General features: G+C 42.0%; 2 protein-coding genes across 4 annotated transcripts in view; one reads left to right on the forward strand and one right to left on the reverse strand.

Annotated features, from left to right (window-relative positions):
* sgcd (sarcoglycan, delta (dystrophin-associated glycoprotein)) overlaps nucleotides 1–26,192 on the forward strand; it is a 263,045-nt gene that overhangs the window by 144,819 nt on the left and 92,034 nt on the right. For all 3 annotated transcript variants that reach the window (XM_070982518.1, XM_070982519.1, XM_070982520.1), the window contains one exon: nucleotides 21,272–21,457. In XM_070982518.1, coding sequence (XP_070838619.1) covers nucleotides 21,272–21,457 — 186 coding nt within the window. The remainder of the gene's footprint in view (nucleotides 1–21,271; nucleotides 21,458–26,192) is intronic.
* Nucleotides 1–26,192, reverse strand: part of rars1 (arginyl-tRNA synthetase 1) — a 448,982-nt gene that overhangs the window by 112,113 nt on the left and 310,677 nt on the right. The window lies entirely within an intron of this gene.

The raw sequence follows: 26,192 nt of genomic DNA on the forward strand, positions 1-26,192 counted from the left end.
TGCTGGGAAAAGTTTTGATATTTTGAAAAGTGCTTTCATGTACTTTCTTGCCAAGAGTGAGATGAGGAGGTTGATCTCACTGTCTGCATGGTAAACAGGAAGCTACATTGCACAGCTGGTTAACTCAGCTCAATAATTAACATGGTATCGATCTTCTCATCAAGAAAGAGAGTTTCAATCAGGAGAGACAAATGACAGAAGTAAGGATAATTGTTTATTATAACAAATGATATGTGATAATTAAGTCTTGTAGAAAGTCTTTGGAGCTTAAGCTCTACGGGGAGATTTGTAATTGAGGGGCGTCTACCCTGAGCCAGCAGCAAGATAAATCCCCCCATGGAGTCCAGACACTGCTGGTGGTAGTGGTGGTGGTGGTTGCTGATGACTCTGCTAGGACTGAAAGGATGATGAGGCTGGCGATGTGATGAATCTGATGAAGTCTGGCCGGTGATGGGGAGGTGGAGAGGTGTGCATAACAGGTAGCATGAACAAACTACAGAATCATATTCACACAGCAGCAAGATGTTGGCTCACGATGAAGATGTGCCGCTCTGTCTTCAAGGCATTCTCCCACCTCAGAAAACACTTGCAGAGCTTTTGTTTTAGTTGTTTTAAATCCTGAATTTTTGCATTTGTCTGCTGTATGTTCCAGTATTTTTCCACATTATTGGCGTAATGCTACATTTTATAGCATATTACCACCACAGCTGTGACATCACCCCCCTGCTGATGGTGACATGTTCATCCTCATCCATGCACATGAACACATGATGCAAACATAGAAATCAGCTCTGAAAACATTGCTTGCTTTCAAAAGTCCACTGGGGAACTTTTAGCGCCCCCTGCAGTCAGCCTTGTAACTGCAACTCTTCGCTATCTCAGTTTGGCCTTTTTGCTTGTTTGTCATCGTTCCAGATTATTTCTATTATTTCACCTCATTTTTTGTCTGTTTTAAAAACGTCATTAGAGGTAAATTTGAGCCACAATGGGATTCACTGAAACTGCAGTATTACTGTTATTTTCTACCCCCATCTGCAGACAGATAGACAGATCGAGCAGTGAGGGGAGGGCTGAAAGGCAAAATGAGAGGCAGACGAGTCTGAGAAGAGGAGGTGAAAAGAGAAGAGTGAGTCAGGAGAGGAGAGAGGGATTTGCTGAGTGAGTGATAATTTGAGGATTAGACTTTGGAGCAGGAATCGAGCCGCGTCGAGCCAGCCTCTTCCCACATCTGCTTGGCATGGCGCTGCAAAGTCATTTCCATGGAAATTATGACCCCACCCCCGTTGTTTGGGGCCATTTTGCTGAGGGCTAAATAGCGCCTAAACCCTCGAAAGCAGGGTGATTTTAAAAAAAGAACAACAGACACAGATATGTTGAAATGATATCTGTTGTATAGCTGTGTGTCTGCTCTGTTCCCTCTGTGGTTTTTAACTCACCGTTTAATGAGCAACATCTGTAAAACAAACTTGACACCCGAGGCTTCATGCATTACAGTCCTCTTAGTATTTATTTTCTTTGAAAGTGCAAAAAAAAAGAGACTAGGACAGCACTTCGATTTGGGTTTTTACACTGTGTTATGATCTGGATTGCATTTCTCTTTTGGATGTTTGCGTGAAAAAAGAGGGAACCTCTCTGCAAACTGAAATACATGAAAAAGAAACTGAGAGAAACACATCTGCAAGTCAGAAGCTCCCGGTTTGTGAAGTGTTTAGCATTCGACACATCTGTAATCCAGATGAATCTTTTGCGTCACAAGTCAAAGACCTTTGTGATAATTGTTAGATGAGGGGGTATGTGGATGAGTAGCACTCGATAAGGTAGGACGACTTCAGCCGTATTTACTCAAACTTGGCTCTAGAGACACCTGTTCTCAGGCATTTGTATCCACCTGTGATCCTTTATCTAAGTAAGTCAAACAAGTCGTGAGAATGCAGTTGTGTGTACTGAAATGTGAACCTCAAATTACAAGTTTGAAACTCCACCTGGATATTTTTAGAAGAGGTCCTCCAAATTGATTACCCAGTCAGATTTGCCAAAGAGACCCACTCATTTACCGTCTCAGAGCCCTAATTTTCTTTGTCATAATTGTATATGCTGCTGTTCTGTGATTAAGGGTTATCAATCCACCCATCTGAATTCTGGTGTTGACACCAAGGTTAAGGGCAGAGCCACATGTAACGTTTGATTAATTAGTATAATGGTGGGTAAACAAAACGAGTGTTAAAAACCTCCGTCTGTGAGCAGAAGTGCTCTATTCACAGCGGTGACGATAAATCATTGGTGGCTTGGCACTTTAATAGTCATAACCACAGCTTGAGCGAACATACGTTGCATGGACATTGAGACAGTTCGGACGTCACAGAGAGGTGCTATAATAAAAAACAGACTTCTATTTTTTACATTTGCATACTGAAGAAGGGCGTCAATGTGGTAATATTAAACAGTCAAATTTTCTTTTCATTACAACCCTGATTCTAAAAGAAAGTTGGGACTCAGCATAAATAAAACACTGTGATCATTTGCTAATCGTTTTTAAGATATACTCGATATAAAACAATATAAAGAGAATACATTTAATGTTTAATCTCATCCGCTTCACTGATTTTTGTAAATATCTGCTTATTCTGAATTTGATGCAGCAACAAGCTTCAAACAAAATGGGACAGGAGCAACAAAAGGCTGGGAAAGATGTGGAACGCTCCAAAAACACCTGTTTGGAACAGGTAAACAGGTTCATTGGTAACAGGTGATAGTGTCATGACTGGGTATGAAAGGGGCATCCTGGAAGGCTCAGCCATTCACAAGCGAGGATGGAGCGACGTCACTACTTTGTGAACACATGATTATATAACGGATACTACATGGACTCAGGAAAACTATTGTCAGTAAACTGTTTGCAGACGATTGTGTTCTGTCCCATCTGTTTTTATGAAAAAGGTTTATTTCAGCTGCATTAAGAATCGAGCCCCCAGCGTTGGAAGTGTAATCGCAGCCGAGCGTGTTGTGTGTCCTCTTATTTTTCTTAACTTCTAAAGTGTGATCCAGCCATCAGGCGGGTCAATTGAAAGGGGAAATTCTTATTTACTGTGACGGCCTCGCAGAGCCTGCTGTCTTTCCACATCATTACAGCTTCCTCAGACCTCGGTCAAACTGGGACAGATGTAATTAGACTTTAGCATTTCTGCTTCTAAACGTCCAGCATGGCTTAAAAAATAATACAAACAGGGATGAATCGATACTGAAAGTTTTAGTTCTTCTTACTTCGGTTGATACTTTAAAGCAGGCATTCAGATGTGTTTATACTGGATCTCCTTTATTTTTTTGAGAAATAGTTTTCTTATCACCTTGCTGATTGTGCACAGTGTGAGCTCTGTGATTTAACGACAAATCTGAATCACTAAAAACACATTTTTAACAAAACAATGCCCTTAAAATCTCTTTGAAAGTTGCCCCATCAGCCTCTCCAGTCCACATAATTGAGGGCTACAGTATGTTGAAACTGCAAATGTCTGCCAACAACTTCCTGTCTGCTTTTCCACCCTCCTGACAGAACTGTTATTCATGACAAATAACACAAGATCTGATTGGTTGTTGACACTCAGATGAATGTATGTTTGATGGAAATTGGCTTGTTCTCTGCTTTCAATCTGCTAATTGATGGTGTTGCTCACAGTGCGAACATGAAGTCGTGGTTTTGGCCCAAGTTTGTGCTTGATTTATAAATCAGCCGGTTTTCAGAATTCAACAATTGGGAATTTTGCTCTAAAAAACATTTCCTCTTTGCTCTCTGTCATAGAAATATTGAGAATGAGAGATTTAATGAGGTTTAATGTGCTAAATTTAGCTGGGAAGTTCCTGTAGTTCCTGTCTCTCACTATATTGATTAATTAGCGATCTGTACTGCGTCCTTAAGAACTGGAAGTTAAACAGGAAACAATATCAACAACAGGAAAACACTCAAGAGTCTGCTTGTAAAAGCTTTAAATAAGCATCAAGGTAAACCTTATTAGGCATTTAAAGCAATCACTTTGAACTATTTATTCGATTTTTGTACTCACTCAAACACAATCCAATCAAGATTTCAGCTGTCAGAACTGCCATAAGATGTCTTCAGAGACATCTTAATGAGATTTGAGGAAAAGCTTTAACAGCAGCTGAAATTTAATTGGATATATTTCTGGCCTCATTTTGTTTGTTGGTGCTGTGAATAAAATGATTTCATGTTGAGATATCCCACCCTGAACACTGACAACAAAGTCTGAGGGCAGAAGAAGTTTTTTAATGGGATGCGATGGGATTAAAAAAAAAAAAAAAAAATGCTTTCAGCTTCAGATGCCACCGATGGAAACTTAAGAAAGAAAGAAAGAAAGAAAGAAAGAAAGAAAGAAAGAAAGAAAGAAAGAAAGAAATCATCAACATTTTACAGCAAAGATTTTTCCTCATGCTCATAAACATGTACGCAGCATTATGTGTCTCTGTCAGACGTACTTCAGCATACATAGAGCATGTGGACATTGTATTCAAATCAAAACTGTCCTTTAAATGTCTTTCATTTTCAGCTTCAGCTTCAAGGTTACGGTCTCTTTGTCTCTCCACACAGATATCTGTCTCTGCTCTCTGTCCCTCTTTGTCTCCTTCATTTTGTCCCTTGGATTCTTCTCCATGCTCACTCGTTCTCCAAGAGTTTGTGATGTATTTCAGCCTCTTTCTCTCACTCAGTTTATCTCTCTGTCTCTTTCACTTTTGCCTCTCATTTCTCTGTTTCTCTCTCTGTATACTTATCTGATGTTTTTCTTTTTCTTTTTTTTTTTTTTTTTTTATAACTCCATCACGTCCCGGGGAGAGTACAGCATGACCGATTGGCACTTACCATAAAAATTGTTGTTCTAAATACTCCCCGACTCCCAAACAACGCGATGCCATGCATATCAATGACTGCTCAGTGTGCATCAGAGGAGATGGACAACTGCAGCCGAGCGCCTATTATGATGATGTTTGGATGAGTGCGGTGTGCAGCAAATACCACAGATGTTTATCGGAAACCGTGTTTGAAGTGCAGAGAAGCTGAAACCGGCGTTAGTCAACTTGTGACTTCACGGTCAAAAAAATCAATACAAAGATGTTTTGTCCACAATTAAATTACCGGTTGGATGAAAAATCCTGACAGGGAATATTAGACATTATGGATGCTGACCTTTTGTGAGCTACAAATAAATACGTAGTTACATGAGCTGCATCTTATCATTAGTCAGTCTGTGAACTTGACAATATGCAAAATGAGCGACCTTGCTCTTGCTGACATGCTGATGACATGGCCTTTTGTTGTACGTGTGTGACACAGCAGCCCTGCAGTAAAGGGCTTCTCTGCAGTACATAGGTTACATACTGATTGATAGTTTAATATACAGCGTTGCGTCATATTGTATTTGATCACCGTAGTGTTGCCGTCCTTTGGGAAACATGTGCGTCTGAAAAGTCAGCTCAGAAAAACAGCCTGTTTCAGCTTTGTGATGCATTTTCCAGCTAATCCAAGAGGCTTTTTAAAAAGTTTATTTAGCTTAAGAAGTAGGAAAAAGTTTTCAACCCGTAAAGGAATTTTGGTTTGCTGTTCTGAAGGAAGGGCATGAAAAACTGTTATCTAAAAAGTAACTAGTAACGAAAGCGGGCGGACAATTGTAGTGGAGTAAAAAGTAAAATATTCAAGTTAAAATGAAGACTTTATTGACGTTGGAGGACCTCTGTTTGCGCCTCTTTGAGGTGGGAATAACCAAAAAAATGGCTATCAGTAGGAAACAGGACGAGAGGAGCTGTACCCCATGTCAAAACTGATGTTTTGATGACCTTTTCATCCTCCCAGATTTCCTCCTTCTGCAAACATTGTGGCGTGATTGCACCGTCACACCACTTCCCCCTTTCATGATTCCTGCAGTCACTCTTTGTCACTCAAACACAAACATATATCCTTGTGGAGCATGTGCTTACATGACTGATGCTGTCAGTCAAATCTCCTTCTCTGCCTGGTTTAAAGGAAAGCTCCATCACAGGAACATGAGAGCTGTATTTCCAGATTTCTGACCATCATTCCTGTGAATCAAAGGGTGTCAGCCGTCGAATGGCAGCAAAAGCATGAGTTGTCAGACAATTACACAGCTTGTTAGCTAGAAATCAGGTTTACTAAACTTATTTGGGAGAGAAAATCTGAAGAAAAGGTTAATATATTACCCACACTGCTTGCTGTACTTAAATATCTATTTGATTTTGTGACGGATGTTTGAAAAGAACTTCATTTTGTGTTCCAAGCTGGAGCCCATTTTCATGTCAGTCATCCACTGTTCTTTGTGTTTGGGCCTTGAGCACACAAGCCTGAGGGTTATTGTGAATCGGCTGATTCATTGCACAAAAATAATTTACTCTTGAATACCTAATGGATCTAATTGTGATTATGCAAAGAGTTATTTTGGAATGTGTGTCATGCACAGTGTCGTTATAAAGCAGTTACATACAGTCATGCATGGGGAGAAAGGCTGGACCAAAGTGTGTGAGCCAGCTTCCCCAAAGCACAGCATTTAACTTGCTAAATAATGTACTGAAATGCATAACTGAATAATGGCTAAACCTTTAGTTAAACTCAATACAAACGCCTTAATTCACAAGCATGTTTCAATGTAAAGATTTAAACAGCTCCCAGCCCTCTGTGTGATATTACAGGACAGGAAGAAGGTAACTCATTTCCTGTCTCTGGGTGTTGAGATTGGCTTAATCCTCTTCCGCTCAACCTTTGTGGATGTTTTTAAAGCACATTTCCACTCCAGAGCTTCAAAGTAAGCAGACAAATCCTCACACTTCCCCATCCCACGTCAAAAGTGGCACAACCTTCGACCGGGTTTCATCTACCAGCTAAAAATAAAGTGAACTTTCAGACAGCAGCCACGCAGGGAGGTGAAAACAATCATCCAGACAGTATCTGAACAGCATCTTAAGATATTTTCAGATCCTGAAGGACCCCTCTTACCCCTCCCCTCTCTGAGACCCTTCAAGTCCAAGACTCAATATATGTACTTCCTTTACGCTTGGTTATTATGTTTATCCTTTTATTTCCTGGGTACTTATTTTTATTATTTTACTTGCATTGTTTTTCATTGTGTGTCATACATTACCTTTCTTTATTTATTTTTTTTTCTTATGGCTGAATTCCCCCTCCTTTTGGTTCTGTGCAGCACTTCAGGGTCAGCTGGTTCTCTATTTGTGCCCACTTGTGCTAAAAACCAAAGGACTCGTGTGACTCAGAAGCACTTTGGATAAGAGTGCTCTTCAAAGAGAGCACCCTTGAAAAATAAATGAACTGTGCTTTCACGCAGCAGTCACAGGGAATGTTGATATCGGTCGATACTTTGCTTTAATTTCCACCACAGACTCTTTCTTCAGTGTACGAACTGAAGACTGTCAGACTGTCAGACTGTAATTACACAAGTCTGACTTTGTTACCAGGGTGAGTAATTGCAGACAGCTGGAAAAGAAAGCATTTTAAACTCCATTAGTGCACAATGCTACACAGTCCTCTCTGGGCTCTCCACTGGACACGAGTTCGGCTGGTTCTGAAGTCTTTTGAATATTTATTGTTTACTATGTAGAGGACATTATAGAGTGTCAAACGCAAAGATCATAAAACTATTTCGGACTCTTCTCGGGTCAGCTCTTTCAGGTCAGGCTAGGATCTGCCACCGCCATGAACAGGCAGGGCTATTCGCCTCAGCTGGCAACAGCTGAACTTTGCAGAAGTTATTATTTATTGCTACCTGAGTTCCCTAAATTCACCAGAGGGAACAAATGTATCAATGTAAAAATAAACTGTGGAGTCTAATAATTATGTCACATTGTAGACCTTCTATTTTAGGCTGCAACCAGCTCTTTGGGGCTGTGTGATGAGATTAGAGCAGGTGGGTGGCAGCAACCTGCAGTGTTTGCTACAGGTTGAAGCCAGTAAAAGTGCGCCCTGCTGCCACCCACTAATTCAAAAAGTAGAAATCCAGCATGGTTTGGCAGGAGCAGCTCAAAGTACCTTCAGGCTGGATTTACAGGAAGATGAAAACGTGGAAACGAGTCAGCGATTCCGGGCAGAGATGACTGTTATATTGATTGCCTGATCAAACTTCTCGTTGGGAGGTGGGTCTGAAACAGAAAAGAAAAATCTGTTTGTGTTCATACAAGTGTAAAAGAAATATCCTCGCATGTTTCAGAAGAGAAGCATGTTTAAGCCTGCAAATTAACCCGACAAATTGACTTTCTCTGGTTTTCTTTACACTGTGTTCACATGGTGCATGTTTCTAAATAAACTGTGCACACACTAGCTGATAATGCAGAGCCTGCTTGAGGAGTTGATATTTAGGGACATAAATTCCCCATTGAATTCAGATTTCCTGGGAAAACCTGGGATTTTTAGGGCCCCAATACATGAAGTAAAGTAAATTTCCCTACTGCACACAGTTATTAGGGAAGCCATAGACAGCAGTTCAGTTATAACTGGACAGGCATCTATTGTCTTTTTAATGGGTGCAGCCAGCATGCTTTTGAATAATGATTATAATAATAATAATGGTTAGATGAAATGGGGCTGCACGGTGGCGCAGCAGGTAGTGCCTCACAGCAACAAGGTTGCCGGTTCAATTCCCGGCTCGGGCCTTTCATGTTTGCATGTTCTTCCTGTGCATGCGTGGGTTCTCTCCGGGTACTCCGGCTTCCTCCCACAGACCAAAAACAACAACACAACATTAACATGGGTTAATTGCCCCTAGGTGTGAGTGTGTGTGAATGGTTGTGTGTTTGTGCCCTGTGATTGGCTGGCGACCGGTCCAGGGTGTACCCTGCCTCTCGCCCGTTGACGGCTGGGAACCCTGCAACCCCGAAAGGGATACGCGGTGTAGAAAAGGGATGGACGGATGGTTAGACAAGAAAGTGTAGTTAAGCTCTTTCTTCATTTCAGTCATAAAAACACTTAAAATAGTGATAAAATAGCCTTGTTTGCAAATACGCTCTTCACTGAGGGATTGTGGGTATACAGAATGCTGTTTTAAAGCCAGAGAGATTGTTTTTGGTTGGTTGAGACCCCTGCTGAGCTCAAAAGAAATGCAGAAGCCCACAGCAACTGCCACAGCCGTGCTTCCAAAGATCTGCTTCCAGGAAGCTGCTTTTGGCTGTGAGATTAATATTTATTTACTGTGGTTTTGGAAAGAGAAGTTGTGTGCCATCTGGTTGAGCCACAGAAAATCCACAAGCTTCCTCTGAAAAATCCCCCACAGACCTGTCCAATAGGCAGAGAGATCCTTCTAACGGACGGGCAGCTGAGCCAGTAGAAGGTGTCTGATATTTTCTGGATCAGCGACAATCCCTGTGTAATACCAAGGAAACACTGAGAAACAACTGAGACAGAGGCACTGAACCAACCACTTCTCAACTGGAGAGGATTCTTCTTCTTTGTGCCAACAGTACTTTAATCTACCAGCACAGAGCAGAACTTTTCCTCGCCCTCCGACTGCATCAGGATGCAGTTTTTATCATGTTACAGTACCTCACTGGAGCTTTTGCATGTCTAAACCACTCAAATAAATGAGAGGGATAACTCTGAAACACCAGCTGACTTATTGGAAGAGACACAGAAAAGAAGCAGCCTGTATCTATACAGCATAAAGTGGATGAATTATATAATATTCATTATCCCTTGAGGACTAGACTCAAATATGGCCGCCCTCTAAAGGATGCCACACATCAAACACAGACATTTCAACCTTAAATTACCCCCATGCAGTCACTAAACGCATCACCGAAATAAGGCCTTTTAAGTCTTTTTGTGGAGTTTTTCCTTATTTGAACGAGAAGTCTGAGGATAGACGGTATTCTGTACAGATTTTTATATTTTATTTTGGCATAAAATTGACTTGATGTTGCGGTGCTGCAGCGGCGTAAGAACAACCAAACGTAATGTACAACGAAAGTTTCATCAATTAGCCACCACAGTGGTCGACAGTAAAACACAAAGAGTCATTCCTCTTTTCCCTTGCACTGGAAAAGCAGATAAATAGCCAACCACAGCAGTAGAGTCAACCTCGTGTGTTGGGTTGTTGGACTGTCGCATCTGTTATAATTTCTACAGTCTGGAAAGTGAATGAAACTACTTTAGATTATGGCTTTCTTTCAGTTTCTCATGGGGATGGATTAAAAGTGCAGCATTAGTGCAGCAGGCACGTCTTGGACTCCATCTGTCTGCTGCTTCTCTATGACTCACGCTTTTTCTCTCCTGAGATCTTCTGGAGTAACTGCAATGTGCTACATCACTTTTTCTGTTTTCACAAACATACTTCTGACACTAATTCTCTGGACTACTGAAACCAGTTGTACATTTTGTACCTTGGAGTAACGCATGAAGTGATCGCCATCTGGTAGCCCGCGGGCCACATCCGGCCCTCCAAAGCTTCCCAGCCGGCCTGCAGAATATTAATGAATTCAGAAAATGTACATATTTAGCGTTACTCTCCAGTGGAACAGGCCCAGTCCATGAGAGTGAAACTGAGATCAAATTGGTCTTTTACAAGAATATTTTAACTAAAAATCTGTACAAAATTTGTATGTCTTACTCCTCTTTGTATGTAAACATAAATAAACTGTGAAAAGTTCGTACAGAAGTGCTCTGCAAATAAAGTTATTGTTATTATTCAGCACCATTACTTCCCCTCGAGGCTGCCTTCACAGCCAAGCGTATGAGTGTTTATGGCTCATGACACAATTATGATTAAGATGTTAGCCTCTCACAGGGAGGGAGGGAGGGAGGGAGGGAGGGAGATAAAGTGAGAGAGAAATAAAAAGGAAGAGGGAATGGGGGAGAGAAGAGAGAGAGAGGGAGCGAGGAGAAGAGACAGGCAATTTAGCATCACTGTCTCTCTCGTGGGATAAAGGCAAGCAGCACAGCACTGACCTGTCACTGTGCTGGGTCTGATCGAAGAAGACTCTTCACATCTTCCTCACACAAAACCAAATATAAGGTCTTTTTTTCCTTTTTCTTTAACCTACCCACTTTAAAGCCCCCATCCCTCTCCTGCAAGCCTCACTTCAACAGAAATACCCAGTTTTCTGATATTTAATATTTATTGTCAGTGTAATTATCTTCTGGGATAATTTCATCGTTTCTTGAGTCATGACAAACAATTTGTGCGTAATTCAACAGCGCAAAGCAGCTGGCTGTCGGCAGCTTTGGCACAGATGCTACAGCAAAATGTTAAACAACCAAATATCAGATTGTGGGGTACAGTTGCATAAATGCAGAAAGAAAGCCTGGACCTCCTGGGTGAAACCGGACGTGTGTGTCTGGAGGAGGCTTTAGACAGACGTGTGGCTTGTCATCGCTTTCAGATTCATCCATTCATTTTGTTTTAAAGAGTGATGATGGGAAAGTTGGCCTCGTCTCGCCACCGAATGGGAGACATTTACCATGCAGTCATTAAAAGCCAAACTAATCGCGTTTACGTTTTAATTCAGTGTGATTGACAGTTAGCAGCAGAATTCGGTGATAATGGCTTTGCTAGAAGTGTCTTTCTGAAAAGCTGCAGGTTTGTGATCTTCAGCTTGCTTGATGCCCCCCTCCCCTCTTTTGTTTTCAGACATAGAATAAATCCCCAAAAGCACAATAAAATAACCCTCTAACTATGCAGCAAATGGATTTCTCCATAAAGCGATTTAATTTCAAAAATATCTCTAAATAATATATGGTACTACTGGAGGAAGGTCAGATACTGTAGATTTTGTGATGTGTATTTATATTTCATGAATCAAAAGTGCACTCAAACCTCTGAAATGTCTCAAAATGTGAGTAAAAATATATTAATAAACACAAACTCAAGCAGGATTTAATCCTGATAACTGATGATGAAAACACAGAACGTAAAAAGTAATTTCACAGTTTGATTAATAATCTAGAGCTGATTTATGCAAAATATGTGTTTAAATTTCCATTCCGCTAATAAACTTTTCCTGTTTAATGTGAGCAGAAACAACAAGGAAAGGAACTCTTGGCGCATAAACACACCGGCATGTTTTACAGAAAGTTCTCTCCTTTAATTGTTTTCATCAGAAAAGGAATTTCCTCCTTCAGCGATGCGTTTATTCGTGCTCTGCTCGCTCACTGCCAGCAGAGACGTGCGGTAACTTCCAGGGGAAAACGGTATGATTTTAGGGCCCTGTGTGATTCTTTTAAAATATGAGCGAGCACGTTCTTGGCAGGGAAAGCGAGGGAATTCGATCCCAGGAGCCTCTTTAAGCGGCAAAGAGGAAGCGCTTCCCCATCTTTACCTCCTGATTTACTGCCTCTGTGTCTAAAATCTGCCATCCTCCAAACACTTCCTGTTTCCTCTCCTCCCTAAACCCCCCACCTACCCTCCATCTCCCTAAACTCTTTTTCTTCTCCCCATCTCTCTGCCTGTCTGAGGAAGCTATGGAGGGTTTTCTGCTGTGCCTGGTTGAAGTCCAGCACATCTTAATCACTGCGGGGTGCCGATCCAGACTCTGAACTTGGCAGTGGCTCTCCCACTTCTCTCCGACTTTTTCCTCAACAGACAATTTCCTCTCTCTAACGTTGAGGAAACGGTGTCATCAGGTGTCTTTTTTTCTGCTTTGCTGTGATGACGTCCTCTCTGGTTCTGTGCGCTTTGAATCCAGTGTATGATTAAACCTTTTAATATATAATGAAGTCATGCTAACAGAGAGCCTTTTAGCTTTGGTGACATTAAAGATTAGAAGTTAATTATACTTGTGAAGTATCGCCTCTGGGCTCGCAGGCTTAAAAGGTAGATCTGTGATGAGAATCTGGTCTGAGTGGCTTGAATGAAACATGTGAGGACACATTTTCGGCTGAAGTCAGTAGAAACTGTTGGACGGACAGCTAAGTGTGACCTTTAAGACCCCATGGTATGAAATTCCTGTTAAACCCCTAAAGGATCATAGACAGCAGGACTCATATGTGTTTCTGTACATCATGCATACATGGACATTTACCCACATGTGCATAGAGGTCGAGCCCTTCGTCAACAGAAAGAAAAGCCATATAGGTCATCTGTGCAAGTAGGTTTTTATGATTCATATTTCTGTTTAAATTCTGAGGTGACGTCCAGTGGTTGTAGTAATTATGACAAGAGCAAAGGAGGAAGTCAGGTGACGTAGTGCGTGTAGCAAGGATGTTCGCATATGGAGGAGGTGGGGTGGGTGGATGAGTCTAACAGACACAAACTTAAGCAACCATGTCACATCATTAACAATGTGATGATGAAGATCCGGTTCGACGAAGGTCTGCCACGCCCGTCCCGGTATTCCCCAGCGGTGGTATGTGCTGTGTGGGGAGTCATTGGTAGCTGACCTGTTCAGGTGTTTAGCCGTGAGGATGTGTTGACAGTTCAAAATTTTGGGTCTGCACGGGCATCATATGGGAAACTTGGGACCCTTAAAACTACATGATAACTGATTTGGGTTCACAATTGGAGCTCATGACGGGAGCATAAAGAGCAATTCATGTAAGTCACAATTAAAAACATATTTTCCTTTTTACCCCTTGTGGGTAAAGAGTGAATGTAGAAGCTGATGCTCAGATGGTTGCCTCCACCTCAGTACAATGGGGAATATTTTAAAGTAAGTGTTCAGTTGCTGGGGATAATCCACAGACCAAACTGTGAAGTGCATACTGTATTGTTTGCTTTTGGTAGAATGGAGCTCCAAATGAAAACTGCTCACAGTAAGGATGCAGATTATCCACAGTAACGGGCACGTTTTGAGAAAGACAAATTGTGTTTTACAAATATCATTATTCAGTGCTGTAAGCACCAGGAACCAAAATCCATTCACCTCTAATGCATGTAAATGGAAAAGTTTAAGGTGACTTGTTTTCTTTTCCCTCTAAAATGCTCCTTTGTAACTGTGTTTCATTAACATTTTGATTATTTCACCATGCTTTTAAATTACTTGTTCAGGGAAATTAAGTGAAACAAAGTCAATTCAGACAGAGATGCACTTTTTTCTCTGCTCTCCTGTCCGTCAGCATCCAGTAATAACAGTGTGAGATGTTTCAATAGTCCCTCTTGGTCCTGCAAAAGAAACAAAGGCATATAATTCCACCTAAGATAGAACTGAAATGACCCAGAGGCCGAGAAATTGCAGATGTGATGCCCTATTGAAAAATATAAAGTAATCAGAGCTTGGATCCACTCAAATATTAATTATATTTGAGATATACAGACCTTGATCTTGTGGGAACAGGATGTTAGACATAGCCAAGACTATTAGGTGAATATAGGTGGAACCTGGCCTGATTCTGGTCCCTGGTCAGTTCAGTTGCTTTGACCCAAGTGGAGCTGCGATGACCAGAGTTGCTGAGGATCTGAGCAGATTATTCACTCCTCCTCCCTCCACTCCCTCTGTGATAAAACAGGGATTCAAAGTGACAGGAAAGGAAAGTGAGCATTATAAAGCGTGCATTTAAACAGCGTGTATCTTAACAGATGTGGCTCTTCTCTCCTCATTGTACAGTAAATCTACAGTTCAGTATCGTATCTCCCGCGCAGGCTTTGCCAAATTATCCTAATCATGTGCTCAACAATGCTGTTGACAAGCATGCTAAAGCCACTTACAAAACAGAGGAGAAGAAGGAAAAAAACCTTTTCTATATTTGTACTCGATTAAAAAGAAGAAGAAAGAGCCCAAAGTTATTCAGCTGTTTAAGTATTCATTACGCCCTCCAGTCAAGCTTGGCCTCAGGCCTGACTTCACGCCTGTACGGTGGAATTAACCAGCAAAATTGGTTGTTTTCTTATCCTCGTCTCTTTTTTGTTTAATCACTGAAAAGCAGCTTTGTCAGATACTGAACAGGTTGGACCTCTCATTAAATTGTTTACTGTTATTCTGTGACCTTTTCAGTATCTGTAAGTATTATCCACACTTGTCTCATCTGTAATGGGCCAGTAAGCAGCTGCAGCACACGACAATGGAGCGCTGAGCTGAGCATGTGGCCTCGGTGTTAATGAGGGGCAACAAAGTGGGACAAAAGGCAGAGCTGCTGGTGAACTCAGAATAAGGGTCACCAAACCCTTTATTTATCAAGTACGATAAATACAGGAGCGTTTATCTCAGTGGCTCTGGCACACAAACTTGTTTATTCCAACTTCAGTCTCATTGTTGTAGTTTGGGCGATTATTCTTGCTGGTAATGTTCTTAAAAACGAATTGCAAAGATCTGGGACCAAGGTGACTTAGCTGCTACGAAGTGAACTGAGAAGGAATCGAGACGATCAGAGGGATTATCTGAACCACTTTATTTCGAGATAAAAGCGAAAGTGAGCACATCAGATATTGCTGAGGACTACGAGCCTCCTTCAGCACCTCCATCACCCCTGTTACCTGAGCAGGTAGATGTACCCTTTGAACTGCAGGAGGTGGAGGGTTAGTAACTGCTAGATGGGATATCGGTAACCATCAGGGAGAGAGAGATGAAGCTCATTGTATGCCCCAAGTAGCTCTTGAAGCAGTCATCTGTAAAATGCCTTGCGAGTAAGCTGATGCGACTTTCCTAAAAGTTTGAGGTGGACAACACCCAAAGACACACCGACGCACCATGCTGTTGCCTGCTATCAAGGGGATGTGATCCATTTCATCATGACTTTAGGGCCTGGCAAATGTTGGGCATAACTAACCAAACCGAACATGGTTCTATCCATCCATCCATCCATCCATCCATCCATCCATCCATCCATCCATCCATCCATCCATCCATCCATCCATCCATCCATCCATCCACTGGCTATGCTTGCTTATTCTTTCGTGGGGGGCAGGAGTTGAAGTCACCTGATGTTGGCTGGGGACACCCCGGACAAGGCGCCAGTTCACCAGAAGGCTGACAGACAACCATTCATGCTCACACTCACACCTACGGGTAATTCAGACTCGCCAGTTAAACTAACCTGCATGTTTTTGCACTGTGGGCAGAAACTCTGAGAAAACCCAGACAGAGATCTTCAGTTTACTTCAGTTTAGTAAAAAAAGACAAGAACAAAGAAAGACATAATTGAATCTATGTCTTCATCAATGGGCTTGTCTCAGCTCTGTCCTGCCTCCAAACCCCCAAAGCTTTGCATCAAGCCTCGGTCTCACACAGGGGTGGCAGTGGGGAGCAGGTCGAGCAGATTGGTAACCAATCACAGGGTTGGTGGTTAGATCTCCTGCTCCTTCTGTCCACAGGTCAAAGTGTCCATGAACCAGGCATTTAATTGTCCTCCATGGTTAGGCCTGTGCCTCGCATGCCTCGCCCCAAATGAGTGAATGAGAGGAAATTGCAGTGTTTTGGATAAATGTTCTGCATATATCCAGTGCAAATCTCTGAACGCAGCAATTTCCTCACTCTAGCAAAATAAATAGGCAGCTCCTCATGCCTTTCAAAATAAAACGTGCAGGCAGGACATTTGTCGTTATGTGGGGAGGACACCACAATATCAGTGAGAATCATTTGGTGGGGCTTTTAATGAGCTTGTGAGGTTTATACCACTTGTATTATTGTATTTTATTCTTCTAAACTTCGTATTCATCATACATTTGCTTTGTGAGTATTTAACTCGTCATCCATTTGTTTGTGTGTCTGTGGCACACAGTGCTGTATGAATAAATATTATCATCTTTATTTGTAGTCGTAGTAGTTGTAATGTTGGTCGGAGGAGTAGTAGTAGTAGCAGAATAAAAACATCAGTTGAACATTTTGCATATTTTGTAAATGTTTTCAGCTAAATTTCTATGCATATATCTTTAGATAAACAACATGCAGTTTGCTTGGTGAGGAGGCCTTTTTCATCAGGGTTTCATCAGATTTCTTCTGCTCTTTGCCTCCACTGCTTCAGCACTGCTCTCTGTTGTTGTTGTTGTTCTTGTTGAAGGTTATAAAAGGAAAACTAAAACTCGTGGTGAGGTTCTGGTGCTTCAACCATGCAATAAAAGGGAATTGCTCTAGGGGCTCTCTAGACGAAGGAACAGGACAGTTAATAGCGATGGGGGAGTGGTGGGGAGCGTTTCGGGACAGTAGCTGCTCCATCTCCTCAGTCCTGGTTAATAGCCAAGGCGGCAAAACCGACTCATGTAAGAAAAATAAACAGAAAAACTTTCCATCAAACATGATGAAGAAAGGCAGACACAGGAGGCAGTTATGTCTGTTAGTGCAGAACATCCAAATAAACCCTAAAACTACTTAGAAAAGATGAAAAATGAACAGTTGTTAGCTTTTAGCATGCAGCAGCTCCTGCCTCTGTCTTCAGCTGCTGGAGATCAGTCAGTGAAATGTTTAGCAACTTCACAGTCAGCCAATCACATTTCTCCACTCGCCCATTTACCCACACATTGCAAAGGCCAATAAACTGCCTCTGGCTGTCGGCCATTTTGTATATTCATACATTTGGAGGCGTGCGAGCCGCAGTAATGGAGTATCCATTGGCAGTAGCCCTCGGGTCCTGGTACCGATCCACATGTTGTCTATATAAGTCCTAATGGGGAGCTGCCTGGCTATTTGGCAGCAGGAATAACCAATAACATTTTGTAAAACCTCATTTCTCTCTCTAATCAGAGGCAGACTTTGTTTTTGGACCATTGGGTTTTCTTCAGGCTCTCTGAATGAATAGTTGGCTGAACGAGAGGCACTGTTGGACAGCAGCAGTGGAGGGAAAAAGACTCAAAGGCCGATGATTTGATTTGCCTCCAATTTGCCACTTATTTTCTTCCTCCCTGGCTCTTCAACTCTGCTTTCTTAACACACACATACACACACCTCCACTCTTATGAGAGTGGCCATTATTTAGCTTGTAACCAAGCACCATTTTCTTTTCTCCGTCAGCCTGTAGCCTAAGAGCTTATTGGAAAGCTATCAGTACTCTTTGTGCATGAAGGGAGAGTCTGTAGAAAGCACAGAGGGGAGAGGAGTTATATTTCATTACTGCAGTGCATTTATTTAATTTATGATACGCTTTGTGAGGTATATCCACAATGAAATACAGTGTGCGTGTGTGTGCGTGCGTGGAAACAAGAGACCAATCAAACAATAAGGACATTCAGAAAACTTTGACAACTATTTTAGATCTGTTGTTTTGGACTAGATGCACCCTTATGTGATTTAATCCAAATATCCGTTTTATAGAAACACTTCCTGGTTTGTGACACTGCACATGTGGGACGATAAAATAAGATAATCCTGAGGAAAAGTATTAGCAAATGCTGTATTGCTGAACTGTTTCCACTGCAAAGTTACACAATGTGCAGATCTTGACTTACCTGAGAAGTCACACATTTCCACGTGACTGCGTGAGCACACACACTTCTCCATCATACATGTGAGGCGGCGACACTGATGTCGGTGTCACTGCGAGTGCTGCTTTCCTGCCAAGCTGCCGAGGCTGTCCTCTCCGCAACACCTGGAGACGCTTGGCAGCTTCTGCAGGTGTTCTGTCTTTCAGTTTCTTTTTTTTTTCCAGCTTTGTTCTTTTTCCTGCCATCAAGGGCATTTTTCAATCCGCTTGATTTAATTTTTGCAAAACAGATTTTTGAGGGCTGCACAAAAGCACTTTCAGTCTGTTTAAATAAATGAGGTTTTGATTGATTGAATAGCCTTATTTCTGAATCATCTGTCCTCCTATTAGAATAGCAGCATTGTCACCATAAAATGTGCAACTGGAGGTGTTGTAAATGTATAGTTTAAGGTTTTCTAGTAAGCAGACAAAAGAGGCAGATCTTGATTATTCAGCTGTTCCAAGGCATCAGTGTTACCCCGTTTCAGTGTATTCACAAGGCCGAGGATTTGATGGAGAGTGTGAGGTTGTGTCGAGCATATCGCCTCACTCTTCTGTTTGCATTATGGGGATTTTCAGTTCTCCAAAACACTCAAAACTTTAATGTTGCATGAAGTTTTCTCACTGCCACCAAATTTAACTGACATGATCTGTTTCATTTTGAAGTTTTGGCTTCATATCGGTTTCAGGGTCAGTTATCTGAGCCTGTCACACCACACCAGAAAAATCAACAACACAAATCTGGAGGGAGGAAATGGAAAAGCTGTCCATCAGACTTTGCATCTTGTGCGCGGGTTTTTCATAATCAAACTTCTCGGTGTAAACAAATGTCAGAGTAGCCCCGTCAGCTGAACTGGATCCTGTTCAAACGGCTGATTGGACAGGACAGCGGTTTGTTCCAGGGTGAACGCGGCCTGCCTGCCTGCCATGACTCACAGCCACATTTGGAAGGTCTGCGCTGTGGCAGGTGCTCGCAGATGGAAACAGAAAAGAAAGTGCGATGCAGGATCAGACGTGCTATTAATCCCCACTCACAGGCTGCAGGCTATGAGGATTTTGCCAGAGAGCTGATCAAACAGGCTGGGTTACTTTGGCTCATGCAGCTGTTTGTCATTGCATTTATGTTTGTGTTTGGATAAGTTTGAACTGAACACAAAGCCTGAGCGATCAGGTCTTGATGCTTAACAGATATCAGTCAAAGACGCTTCTGGAGGACCGCTGATAATTAAACACTTTATGATCTTTCTCCAGACTTTATTTAGTAGGGAATTTATCTGATGGGGGGAAAATTATTGATTTTGTCGATCTTAACCAACCAACGACCTCTTCCTCCTCCTCATTCTTTCTTTCAGAGATTAAAAAAGGTCTGATTTTGTGAACAGTAATGGCGGCTTCCCTGGTTGAAATATCAACTGGGACAGAATCTCGTCATAGCCAGAAAAATGAACATTTTAAGCACTAAAACTGAAAATACTGGTTGCTTTGGTCTAAGATTTCCACCCTGAACAGTGTAATTAACACTGCAGCCTCTAGGGGACCCTAATGAGCTTTAGGTGTTCTCTGTCTAATTTAAAGTTATCCCGGGAGAAAGCTCTGCTAAGGTTGAGGTTGGTGAGAACAGTCAGATTTGCTCCTTTCCTTGTTTTTTTCAGCTTTGTTTACTCTCACAGCTCCCTCCTATCAGTCCAGACATCACAAAGACATTCCTCTTCATCCCTCTGCATCTCCCATCAAACAAAAATGAAAATCAGACCGTACACAATGAGATTTCCCTGTTTTTGCTGACTGGTGCTTTGGAGTCTCCTCCGTGGCTTTCAGCACTTTCTCACTGGGGCCCTGTCTTGTGCCATTTGTTTCAGTTAGCGGGAAATGTGTGTGGTTGTCAAAAACGATTGGCTCTGGTGGTCTGAGGCACGCACTCCAAAGCACGGCCGACAGTAAATTGTATTTTTCCACAGAGTTATTAGGCCATTATTATGGCGCTTGAAGTGAACAATGCCTCCTCATCTTCACAGGCAGACAATTAGAATCATCATTAATCGGCACTATCAGCACATCAGTGGGGCAGAGAGGCTATAATGGAGTTATAGACCACTTATTGGCCAATCAATCAATGCGGTTGCTAACGAAACTGTCTTTCATCGTGCCTGAACTGAGTGGCTGGTCAGTATTGGAGTGGAGCATGTGAAAGGACTGTTTACGGCATGTTATTTGTACTAATGTTCAGATGTACCCCATATCTTATCTTAAGGTCATTTCCCACAGAGACTCTGCAGCTGCATCATAAATCTCGAAGCAATCATGGGCGCCTCCACCATGGAGGCCCAATAGGTTCCAATAATGGCTGAATGAATAACAGCCAGACAAGAGAGACTGCAACTGTTGTTGTTAATGCTACTCACAAGCGCAGTCCAGCACCAAAGAGCAGACAGATAAAGTGAGAAACTAGCTGGTGAACGTGGTGGAACATTTAGCAGCTAAATAGCCAGCTAAAAGAGAAATCACCACTACTCTAAAAGAAGGATAATCTGTGTCTACTGGAAGTGTAAAACAGGCGATTTTGCTGCCATGTACGGCTTTATGAGATGACAGTATCTGTCAATGTGTTCGCTGCGTGTGCTCCTGCAAACAAGTGGGAAAAACATGAAGGCGAGTAATGTGGCTTTACCTTTACGCTTTATTTAACTTTAAATGCCCTGTAGCACTATAAGCATCATCTTAGATGAAACAGAAGCCCCTATGGTGATTCCCACACAAACACACAGCAGTTCACCCTGTAAGTAAAGAAAATAGTCGGTGCAAAGCACGCTGCAAACATGCCAGAAAGAGGGACAAGTTGCATCTGTCTGAGCCTTTCTATCAGCAGGTAACACATAGATGTTGCCCTCGGCCATAATTTTCTTTTTTCTTCTTTGTGTCTCCTCTCAGATGACCCAAGAACAGTGCACTCATAGGAACAATGTCCAGAGTTCAGAGAAACCACAAGTGTACAAAGTGGGAATATACGGCTGGAGGAAACGCTGCCTTTACTTCTTCGTCCTGCTGCTGATGATCCTGATCCTGATCAACTTGGCACTAACTATCTGGATCCTCAAGGTCATGAACTTCACTATAGTAAGTCTCCTTTTTCCCTTCTGATTTGCCAGCGGCTCCCAGTGTGTGCGTGTAAGACAAAAGGACTGTAGCTGCATGAAGTGGTAGTCATATTCCTGTCAAGTCCCATTTTCAAGGGAGGGATTAGTTCAGCCAGTAAGACACAGAGACCCGAACGCTTCTACAATGAAAATTTGTTGTTTTGATAAAGTTTCCTGGATAAATGTTCAACAGTGACTCTTTGATAACAAAGTATATCTCAGTGTTTAATGTTTCCAGCACCAGATTACAGCAGTAACAGCTCATACTGACATGTATGTTACGGTTTGATCATGTGCAGACGTTCATTTTGGTTTTACGGGTGGTCACATGTTTTACACACTTTCTGCTTACACTTTGTTGGCAGTGAGGTCAAGTGCTTGCAGGCTGGTTTCTGTAGTTTTGTGGTACTGTTGTCTTTGACTGGATTGTCAACTTGGGATGCAAGTTATTCCCCAAAAAGTCATCATTAGTAGTCTATAAATTTCATGGTCCTTTTAGCCAGAATACTGCAGGTAATTATGTGTGTAGTTTCCTGTGGATTTTATGTATGTGCAGCTGTGATTGGCAGTCTAAAATCTCTCCTCTGGAGGTAATGAAATTCAAACTGGGATAATTCAAAGAGCCATTTTTGAAAATATGTGAAGCTCAGGATATTTCAGAGCAATTATTTTGCAAGTAATTTGGGAAAAATAGCATTTCTGGGCCTAAATATATGATGTGACGTGTGGGGTTTTTATATTGACAGGGCAAATTATGTGTGACGTGTAATCACACACACACACACACACACACACACACACACACACACACCTGAACCTCAGTGTAGTGCAGCAAAGTAAAGGAACTGTCTTGATCCTCTGCTCATCACCTCATCGATCGACCCTTAACTCACTTAAACTCTGCAGTGTTTCCTTCATCCTGTGCTCCTCGTTTGCTGCTCATCTCTGTCATGTAAAAAAAGCTAAACAAACACCTTTGTTCTCCTCATGCGGGGTGCATTTAGTCTGACTGAACCAGAACTGAAGGATGAAAAGTGTCACCCTCCTCCTCTCCTGAGTTACACTGTGATAAGATATGAACCACTTTAACTGAGGATGACATAACAGATTCATTTATGTATTTATCGGCATATTTCGTCTCCATTTCTGAAGCACGGTGAACGCTGCAGGGTTGGTTTAACACTGCCTACCCACAGATCACATTAGGTTCTTGTTCTTTTCATTTTATGCTGATGATCTTTTAGTTTCTGTTGTCTTCTTGTTTGCCTCCTCAGATTTTTACCCCAACAAGCTGAAATATAAGCGTAAATAACTAAAATTTCCTGCTTGTCATTGAAAACATACTGACACCAGGAGCCAGATACAAGGAACTTTGTGGAGGTTCATCACCAAATCCCTCTGCGTTCACAAAGAAAGGCGTGCTCTGACATTTGTTTTCCATAAAAAAGATAATGCAGAGTGTAATTCATCGTGCTAATGTTTGCAAAGCACATCACGATAAGGGACAAAATAAAAATAACAAACAGAGGAATAAAAAAAGCTGCTTCCAATGTAAACAAAAAGAGAATACAAGTTATTCACCAAAACTGTATTTGATCCTCATTTCTGCAAACTGCATATCATCATAGACAGTGAGTGAAACTGGCTAACAGTCTAAACGAATAAAATCACCCTCAGTGCTCTCAGGAAACCAGGCGTGTGCTCGTTAGAAGTGTGAATGCACATTCTTACCCCACCGTGTTTTTAAGAATATCACTTCCAGGGATGGAAAAGGCATCAGCACGTTTATTCTTCATCTTTTATCCATCTGGCCCCAGGTGTTCGAGGATTTATGAACTGGGAATACAGTCAGTTTAATCAGTGAATTAATGAGCAATAAAAAAGCAAAATAGACATTTACTTCTATAAAAGTAACACGGACTGTTAGGTTAAAGTATGCGAACAGTAACAAAGATGTTGCATTCATGATTGAATGAGTCCACTCTCCATCTATCATCTGCAGCACTGCTGTCTTTCCAGACCCCGAGAGATGAGCACTTATTCAATCTGTCCCTCTCTCTGCTTTCCCTCCGCCTGTTTCACTTTTGCTGTTTCTTGCTGTCCCCGTCCCTCTGTCTTAACCTGTCTGCTCCACACTCCGTCTCTTTCTCGCTGTTTATTAATCCACGTGGCTGTGATGAGTATCACGCACATTTACATGGACTATAGCACTTACAGACAAACACACACACACACTCTGCAGCTGCTGTGAATAATACATGAGGTCTGCTTCACGGCCGAACTTTAATATGAGATCTACATAAATCAGAGAGCAGTTTCATGGGTGCTGAGCTGTATGTTCTGACAGAGCGCTGCACCCAGAGTGTTGTAATGTTTTTAATGTGTCTGCCTGCAGATTAGAGTATAGGAAAAAAAATGTTGAAGATAAGTTTGAAAGGGGGGAAATCAAAGTTTTAACCAAGAAGTGACACATGCAGAAAGCTGGCTGAATGGATCTGGCACTTGTGTTCAAAGGTGGTAGCCAAAACATTATTTAAGTCCACGGTTATGGGATGGGTTGTTATTGCCTGAATTCACTGTAAAGTTGTGGGACATGAAGGATAAATCCAGAAAGCAGGCCACTGACACAACAATATTCTCACTGAGCCGGTAGAAATCCATAATATCCCTTTATTCAAAGCAGCTAAACTTGAGTTTGAGCTAGCAGGAGGTGGAGGAGGGAGGGTGGAGGCTGGTCGAGTTTAGAGGTATGCAGAAATTAAATATTTACACCGACTGCAATTATAGAGACGAGTGTGAATAATGAATGTGGACAAGCAGTGGACATTAAGGAGAGCGGTGTTTGTTTTTCGGGGAGGATGGGAGTCCTCCTGTACGCGTGTTTAAAAATGTACGTGTCATAATAAAAGAGCACTTGAACTAAGTTTCACCTGCATAGATTTAAATCTTACAGCGATCTGTGTGTTTATACGTGTGCGTGTGAAAAGCATATAAATGTGCAGTATATGTGCATCCACTTGGATTTCCAGAGTTTTTCAAATATTAATGGGTGTTTCACATCCATCCAAGTGTCTTTCAGCAAAACGTTAAATCCCTCTGACCTCCTCAGCCGAGCAGAAAGAGAGTCTTGGCTGTACATAGAATATCACCGCCGTGTTTTTATCCTTTTTTCCTTTCACTGCTTTTATCACATCTCAGTCAGACCGCTGCGGGCTTCTGTTCAGGCCTCAGTCAGAAACCAATCTCTAATCTACACCATGTTTAAATAGCCTTGCAGTTTGGTTTTAGGACTGCCACCTTAATATTTAGCAGCCTGCTCGCCCCCTCTACCATAACTGAACCTCCTCTGAAGGTCTACCAGGTCCTAAATAACCACAAACAGGATGTCAGCAGGGTGTCAGATGATCAGATCCTCTTTATGCAGCTGCAGGCTATTAGACCAGAAACAGAATCTTCACACATTCTCCTGCGTGGCATTTTCTCCATCCGGGCCGCGCTCTCCAATTGCATTTCAAGCTATTATGAAAATGTGTGTCAAGTCCAACTTGAGAGCTCCCCGCTCTACAAATGGCTCTTTGAAAACCCTTCCATAGCATGGGTCAACAGCTTATCACTCGGTGCAGTGCGTGACTCACTGGAAGCGCGGCACACAAACAAACACTCGTGCAAATACACTGATGCATCCAGACACGGGCTTGTGGATTTTTGTCTCTTTGTGTATGCACAGACTCAAACACTGTGAGGCTAATATGTGTACAAATGCACTGATGTACACGTAAAGGCGGGATTACTGCTGGGACATATACATGAGCGTATATACATATGCACCTGGCTTGTACTTTTTTCTCAAACACACATACGTACACATGTTTACGGTGTGTACTGTATGTGCTAAATGTTTCTAAATGTTTGGGCATTTGCTTCTTTCTCCAAAAACACACTTGCATGTACACACACATGTGAGTCCCTGAGCCTTACACAGATGGACACATATCAGCACACCTTTGTCTGAATGAATCTGATCGTTTACGCTCTCTTTACTGTGGACGTGTACACTGTGGCTGACCAAAGGCTTTCAAAAGCACAAAAGGATCCTGAGTGCCATTCTGTCTGCAAGTGAACGTCTGAGTCTGAGAATTAGATGTGTGTGTGTGTGAGTGTGCGTGAGTGAAGACGGGATCCTCACTGTAACAGATGGTGTGATCATGTAACAGGATGTATGTACATTTGAGGAAGAAACAGGGATTCTCTCGCTCGAAAATCAAATTTTTTGGCTGCCTTGAGCTGAAACACCTGGAAGTGAGAGTCATCCGGCCTTTCAGAATAAAGGCTGAGACAGTGGCACTTCATGTCCACTGAATGTGTACAAAGAGCAGTATGGTCTTTTTAGTTTGCTGTTTTAATCCTTGTACAGACTTTTAACCATGACCCAAATTTCCTGACGTGTTTGCGTCCCGTTGCAGCTCTTTTAAAAACGTATGGCGAACATTTTTTTTGGGATCTCACATGATCAGAACCTGCCAGAACAACAGGAAACAAGCATGCACACGATGAGGATGGCAAAGCTAATTCTGCTCTCGACTGTTGGCTGCGCTAAACTTTTTGTGCTCTCTCAGTTCTTTTGTGGCTTATATGCTTCCATACTTCACATGTCTGAGTAGAGAAGCTGTAGAAAGCCAGTTTGGCTTCTTGGGTAATACTATTCATGTTTCTGG

Source organism: Chaetodon trifascialis, chromosome 16, assembly GCF_039877785.1.
Source record: "Chaetodon trifascialis isolate fChaTrf1 chromosome 16, fChaTrf1.hap1, whole genome shotgun sequence".
Lineage (NCBI taxonomy): Eukaryota > Metazoa > Chordata > Actinopteri > Chaetodontiformes > Chaetodontidae > Chaetodon > Chaetodon trifascialis.